We start from the raw sequence: 7,500 nt of genomic DNA, 5'->3' as shown, positions 1-7,500 counted from the left end.
GGTTTACAGTTCATTGTGTTTTATACATAACTGTGTATTTGATAAACTAAATGTTGACTCTATAAAATGTTGAAAAAATAAAATATTACAGTTTAATTTATACAGTGCAGTGGTTAAATGGATTTGTTTCAGGACATTTGTTGTAGGTATTATTTTAGGTTTTTAACGTGACTGTATAATTTAGTTTTATAATTATAAATTATTATCTTTGCAGTTATTTATTATTTTGTTTAATGTTATCTTGATTGGTGAATTATTTGTAGTGCAAGATCCTTTGCATAGTGCTTTTGTAAAATTACATTTAAATTTAATCATTTAGCAGACGTTTTTATCCAAAGCGACTTACAAATGAAATGATAATGTAAATGTACAGTAGCTGTAAGTTAAATTGAACACTATCAAAACAGACTCAAGGCCTGAAATTACATCACATTTTATTAATTATTATTATTATTATTATCTCACCTTTTTCTCTTTATTCATTGATTTCCACGTGATTCATTCTTGAGATACAAATGGATCTGTGTCTGATCAATCTCTATGAAATGCTTAAATATAAATTTCTTCTCTCGTAACCACAGCGACAGCGATTGGCCGATCCGGAGCAGCGGTGAGAAAAGTAACAGCGATCACGTGACAGGTGAATCTGCGTAAACGATTATTTGCCCCTAAGATAACTTTTGATAAACACTGAACTGATTGTTGAATTATATTATTTTTTAGAATAGAATTTAGTATGCCTTGTGTACCAATCACAGAAAATGGTCGGGACGCTTCATTTCGGTAGCAGTAACGCCATTGGTCTAACGCGCATGACGTCAGTGGGCTTTAACTTCCGGGTGGAGTAATGTTGACGCAATCCGCTGAAAGTTGATGAGAGAAGCGTCAGCTGTTTTTATTTCTCTCTCCTCAGACGCTTTGATGAGACGGAGCAGGTAATGTTTTTAATCCTACATTGTTAGAAACACAATCGCGTAATTAGCGGACGGATAGCTGCGTTGTTTGTGCTGTAGAGAAGCGAGGTAAGCAGCTAATCAGCTAACAGCGTCATCAGATTCTGATACACTAGCGCTCTGTGTTACATTTCGACACGTGTGCGTGTAAATATATCTGTACGTGTGCATTTCTATAATACTTGTATTCACTGTCATGTATGCTGTCTGCATGTGAGAATAATATACTTATGAGTACACGATGTGTGTGTGTGTGTGTGTGTGTGTGTGTATTATAATAATATAGAATTTAACTATAATAACAAATATAAAATTGAATGAAAAAGTCTTAACTGTGATTAAATTAAAGTAAAATGCTGAAATAAAATACAGTTCATTCTCGATGTAGTTAAACTTGGTTTACTAAAACTGAAGCAAATGAATAAAAACTATATAAACAATTTTATATATATATATATTCATGTATGCATGCTGTCTACATGTGAGTAGCCTATATATGTGTATATTTATATATATATATATATATATATATATATATATATATAATATATATATATATATATATATATATATATATATATATAGGCTGTAATTAACTATATTAACTTATATTTTTGTGTGTGTGTATTTATCAAGGTTTTTATAGTTAAAACTCAAAACGTTTTTTTTTTAAAGTGTCTTAACTGAGATTTAATTCAGTTCAGTTAAATGAAAGTAAAATGCTAAAATAAAATACAATTCTCAATTTAGTTAAACTTGGTTTACTTAAATAACTGAAACTATATAAACATAAAAAACCCCTACAACTACAAAAGTAAAAAAAATGCAGCACACTAAAGTGTAACTGAAGTTAATTCTGTTCTGTGTCTGTGACTAGACTGGACTCCTTCTGTTCTGTTCAGTGTGTGTGTTTAATGTGTGTGTGTGTGTGTGTTTCTCTGAATCAGTGTGTGTGTTTAATGTGTGTGTGTGTGTGTGTGTGTTTTTTTTTTTGTTCAGTGTGTGTGTTTAATGTGTGTGTGTGTGTGTGTTTCTCTGAATCAGTGTGTGTGTTTAATGTGTGTGTGTGTTTCTCTGGAGGTTCTGTATGCTCTGAGGTCATCGAGGTGAATGCAGAATGGCCAGCGCAGCGGCCGGCGAGAGTTCAGCTTCATCAGCAGCGAACGGACAGACGGCGGGAGAGAACGGCAGCGGCGGCGGGGGGGCTCAGGACAGCACGTTTGAGTGTAACATCTGTCTGGACACGTCTAAAGACGCCGTGATCAGTCTGTGTGGACATCTCTTCTGGTGAGACCTGCTGAGAGATGCACACACTCTCTCTCAGGAAGCTGACTGGTAATAACTGCTCTGTTTTCTCTCCTCTGTCTGATCTCGCCGTGCCGTCTCCCCCCAGCTGGCCGTGTCTGCATCAGGTGAGTGTTCGGTAAGCGCTGATGGTCATGTGACCGCTGGACGAGTCTCCTGACCGCGTGTCTCTGTGTGTCCGCAGTGGCTGGAAACCAGGCCGAACAGACAGGTGTGTCCGGTTTGTAAGGCCGGCATCAGTCGAGATAAAGTGATCCCGCTGTACGGCAGAGGCAGCACCGGCCAGCAAGACCCCAGGTGCAGCTCCGAGAGCGTGATCAAATCATAACTGTGCTGTAGAGCTGAGAAATATGACTAAATCACGCAGCAGGACGACTTTGTGTCCATCAAGCTCCAAATCAAACGAGACAATCCCATTTGATTTGTTAGATTATACAAAAATAAACACACACACACACACACACACACACACACACACACACACATATATATATATCCCTTAATTGAGTTATTATAGTTAACTGAAACTAGAATTAAAATAATTTAAAAAGCATTGTTAATTGAAATAAAAATAAATGGTAAATGAAACAATATATAAAAAACATTTTATTTCAGCTAATTGCCAAGGAGACATTTAACTTGCTGTGCCAAAATCTAAAAAAACAAATAATAAAAGAAAAAAACAAAAGAAAAAAAAACTAAAACTGAAATAAATGCACATATTCAAAAAAAATAAAATAAACAATAATAATAAAAATGACAAAAACAGAACAAAATTACTAAATCTTTAAGTAAAATGTATAATAGTATAATTAATGATATTAATATAAAATTTAATAATAGTATCTCAATGATACTAAAATAACACTGAGACTCTAGTGTCTTCTTTAGTTTATATTTGAATTATAATTGATTAATTTTACAACATTAACAGTTATATTTCTTTTGATTACTGCTTCGAATCAATCTATGTTGTGCTATCGAGTGTTATAGAAATGAATGAATGTCTACACACCAGTACACCATTGATTGAAAGTGAATTTTCCTGTATGGTTTCAGAGAGAGAACTCCTCCACGACCGCAAGGACAGCGTCCAGAACCAGAGAACCGTGGCGTGAGTGTCCTGTTCTCTAACAAAATAAACTAGCTGCATACTGAGAAGTATTGTCACTGTTACTCAATATAAGCAGGTTTATAAGTGCTGAATGAAACAGATTATTGGAGGATGTTTTACTAGAAAATTCTATTTTAGTCTTTCTACGTCAAAATTGCTTGTTAACCTGCCGTTTCTTTGTAATGTTTTGTGAAATGTACGCGATGTGACGTTTCTACACAAATTTAAAAAAAAAAAAAGATAATGACCATGCACAGTTTTTGAAATGTGTATACACCATCAGAGCTGATAGAAGTGTTTGCAATGTGGCGAGTATCATTGCACAAGACGTTTGTGATGAAACTGTTACGTGGATGACGGCGGTTGCTTTAGTGCCTACCTGTAGGTAATTCATTAGTCACACGAGCGTCCCGCCGGGGCTTATTAAGACGTCCCTGTGGACAGAAGCTGGAAAGAGTTCAGCGGCGCGATGACAACATCTGACCGTTAAGATTGCATCACAGATCTACATTTAGCTCCTCTCATCCTTTTTTTCATTCTTGTTTCTGTTTGTTTCTCTCTCTCAACTCCTGAAGGTCTTGCATAAGGATTATTTATCATGATAAATCTCATTTTCTCCTTGTTTATCTGAAGAAAGTTCTGGCACATGCAACTGTTAATTTCATCAATGCATTGGCAGAGGGAGTCAATGGGGCTGTAGTTGTTTGGAGATAAAGCTAGATAAATCTGTGTATCATCAGCATAGCTGTGATTTGGTTCTTTCTCATTATTTGACTCAGTGGGAGCATAAACAGGCTAAACAAGAGCGGTGCCAGGACTGAGCCTTGTGGGACTCCGCATGCTATACTCACATAATAACCTCTCCCTTCTGAGTATGACCTGAACCAGTTGAGAACCATCGTTTGTAGTATGCAAATATAAAAAACGAGTTTTCCTCTAAATGAGAATGCAGTCATCATCTATTCGCTCTCATGTTGTTCAGACTCGTATGTTAGTGGCACACAAACGGAGACGTTTAGCAGAACGTTCACGATGCTCGTTGTCCTAAAGAGACGGTAAACAGAACAAAAACCACCTTTAAACTCTCAGACGAGGAGCTGATGATATTCAAAGTCCTCAGGTGATGAACAGACCCACATTTAAGTGATTGTTCCGGGATCAAACATGCGTGTGATCGTTTAGATCTGTTCAAAATCGTATGGCTTCAGTAGATTCAGAGGTGCTGCTTTATTCCTGCTTTTATTTTGTTTTGATGCTAACCATGGAACAACATTTAAAACTGCCACATTTTACATAATTGCAATGTTTAGTCATAAATATAATGTGGAAACTTAACATTTTCTGTAAAACTGCTTTGCCAAGATTTGTATCGTGAAAAGCACTATACAAATAAACTTGAATCGAATTGATTTTTTTGTAATTTTGGAGTTCGACAGAGTCAGTCCCCATTAATTATCATTATTTGAAGAGTTTATTTGCAAAAACCTATAACTAGGGGTTTTTTTTATTTTCAAAAATCATGTTTTTATTGTGTTCGTTAGCTGTATTTGTTAGTTATTTTTGACCTGATCAAAATAACCCGACTGAGATTCAGTGGAATGCACAAAATTTGTTATCAGTACTGCAAATGAACTCTTGATATATAAACCGTGGCCAGATTATTCTTACATTTGTTTGTTTATTAATCTTTCATGTTCCAGAAATGAAAGAAAAGTGTGGAATGACACAGATGATGTACATTTAATTTCTTTAAGTCATAAATCTAATGTATTGTGTTGTGTTTGCAGGGGTTTCAGGGCTTCGGCTTCGGCGATGGAGGCTTCCAGATGTCTTTCGGGATCGGGGCTTTTCCTTTTGGGATCTTTGCTACAGCGTTTAATATCAATGATGGACGACCGCCTCCAGGTGTGTGCTGGACCACGGGAAAGATGCTTGCATGAGTGTAGGGCTGCATGATATCACTAAACATCAGGAAAACATAAAATATTCTTCTTTTTTTTTTTATCAATGTTTATTTGATTGTATGTGTCTGCATCTCTCTGTGCAGAACTTCTCCAATCATTTAGTCCCTTAAGCTCCGCCCCTGCAGGCTTAAGCTCATCTGCATACATTTTTGAGAGCCACACCCACATCTCAACATCCAATCAACAACTGATGCACAGAACCAGCCCCCGCCCTACATTTATTCTTTAATAATAATCTGTTGCACTGTCACTACTTCTGGTTTATCCCGATTTTTTTTTTTTATAATTTGTTGTACTTTTGGTATTTCTTGTTTTTGTTGATTTTTATAGTTTTTTTTTTATTTTTATGGGTTTTTATTTTCAATTTAAAGGCAAAATATGGTTACGGTAACAGAGTTGACGAAAGATTTATCAACACATTTTTATTAAAAAAAGTTATTTTTAAACCATTTAATGTTGTAGAATTACATAAATGAGTATTTAGGGCTTTTGTAAATAAAATGAAATATTACAAAAAGAGAAGTACAATAAAATATTTTGATTACACAATGTTACATGATGGAAAAAATGCACCGACTAATTCAGACAAACAAGAAATCATGCTTTTGAGCTTTTTAAGACACTCTTTACACAAACTATTATATTGTTATTGACTGTAACAAGTAACAAAATATTTAAATAATTCAAAATATAACCATTAATAAAAAATAATGACTTTGGACACCAAATGTACCTGCAATTATAGTATATATATATATATATATTTTTAATTAGGCATTTTAGTGTAAAACGGGTGATGCTGCAAGCGAATCAGTGAGCGTCTGAGTTCTGAATCGATTCACTGAAGCGTGTGTGACGGCTGGAACAGCTGTGGAGTAATTTAATTGAGTTGTGATTGTGATTTTTTTTTTTGTGTTGGATTAAAAGAGCAGTGTTGGTGTACTGAAGCTGTGTTTGTGTCCCGGCAGCAGCTCCAGGAACCCCTCAGCACGCGGATGAGCAGTTCCTGTCTCGCCTCTTCCTGTTCGTGGCGCTCCTCATCATGTTCTGGCTGCTGATCGCTTAATCGCTGAAGAAGTGTACGATGGAGGACCAGCGGCTAACTAACCCTTCAGTAGTACAGGGTGGGAGCAGCTCTTTTTCTGTGAAAGAGATGCAGCGCTTGTGAGATGCAAACCACACTGTTTTCTTCCCAGATTTGATTTTAAATAAATGCCAGAGTCTTATTTCTCTATTATTGGGTTTTTCTACGGTTACGGTGCCAAATGATGCATAAATGTACTTCCTAGCGTTTCATTTTAGCTTATTTTAATTCATATTTTTGTTTTTAAATATCTCGTCACATGGGCCGAAGTAGAGCATCTGTTCTTTTACTAATCTAAAAATAAACGTTTTTTTGAAAATAGAGACTTAAACTAATTCAGAACGTGATAGAAGCACACGGAGATTTATTTTAAAGCTCAATATCTATAATGTAGACTTTTTAGGTTTTGGAAAATATTTGGGAAAGAAGAATGATTTGCAGTGTGAGAGGCATAAGCACATGTTGACTGTCCACATGATGATTAAATTTAATTATAAATGTGTTTTTGAATGTTGTTTTAGTGTTTGTTTTTCATCACAATTTCTTTCTTTTGTGCAATACTGGCCCCATCCATGCAAATATCACTGTGTTGTTGTAGAGGGACTTCTTTATTTTACTAATCCAATTCTCTTCTATTAAACCAATAAATAATGTTATGACACAAAATGCCCAGAAACTTTTGCTTTTTTCTGCACTACCAGTCAAAGGTTTTTGATGTTTTTAAAGAAGACTCTTCTGCTCACCAAGCCTGCATTTATTTGATCCAAAAAACAAAAAAGTGAAATTTTGAAATATTTTTGCTATTTAAAATAACTGTTTTCTATGTGAATATGTGTTAAAATATAATGTATTTCTGTGATGTGCAGCTGTATTTTCAGCATCATTACTCCAGTCTTCAGTGTCACATGATCTTCAGAAATCATTCTAATATGATGATTTGCTGCTCAAATATCATTTATTATTATTATTATTATGTTGAAAACAGCCGAGTAATTTTTTCAGGTTTCTTTGATGAATAGAAAGTTCAGAAGAACAGCATTCATTTGAAATAAATCTTATATAACATTATATATGTCTTTA

The 7,500-nt window shown here is 35.0% G+C and overlaps 1 protein-coding gene across 2 annotated transcripts; it reads left to right on the top strand.

Annotated features, from left to right (window-relative positions):
• Positions 1–807: 807 nt before the first annotated feature.
• Positions 808–7,086, top strand: LOC109088371 (E3 ubiquitin-protein ligase RNF185). 2 transcript variants are annotated; one of them, XM_042723343.1, is made up of 7 exons: positions 808–935; positions 2,034–2,240; positions 2,347–2,365; positions 2,443–2,555; positions 3,318–3,372; positions 5,160–5,277; positions 6,308–7,086. In XM_042723343.1, exons 2-7 carry the CDS (start codon positions 2,071–2,073, stop codon positions 6,400–6,402), a joined length of 570 nt encoding a protein of 189 aa, XP_042579277.1. In that variant the 5' UTR covers positions 808–935; positions 2,034–2,070; the 3' UTR covers positions 6,403–7,086. The 2 variants fall into 2 exon arrangements, with proteins under 2 accessions (XP_042579277.1, XP_042579276.1); XM_042723342.1 differs by having other exon boundaries at positions 6,305–7,086.
• Positions 7,087–7,500: the final 414 nt, after the last annotated feature.

This window comes from Cyprinus carpio, chromosome B5, assembly GCF_018340385.1.
Source record: "Cyprinus carpio isolate SPL01 chromosome B5, ASM1834038v1, whole genome shotgun sequence".
Lineage (NCBI taxonomy): Eukaryota > Metazoa > Chordata > Actinopteri > Cypriniformes > Cyprinidae > Cyprinus > Cyprinus carpio.
The sequence above is the reverse complement of the archived record's forward strand: the minus strand, read 5'-3'. Positions and strand labels throughout refer to the sequence as shown.

Bases quoted from the DNA above. Each gene is read 5' to 3' on its own strand.
- LOC109088371 (XM_042723342.1), top strand. From the start codon at position 2,071: ATGGCCAGCGCAGCGGCCGGCGAGAGTTCAGCTTCATCAGCAGCGAAC. The intron at 3,373-5,159 runs GTGAGTGTCCTG...TTGTGTTTGCAG, and splicing joins CAGAACCAGAGAACCGTGGC to GGGTTTCAGGGCTTCGGCTT. The intron at 5,278-6,304 runs GTGTGTGCTGGA...GTGTCCCGGCAG, and splicing joins TGATGGACGACCGCCTCCAG to CAGCTCCAGGAACCCCTCAG.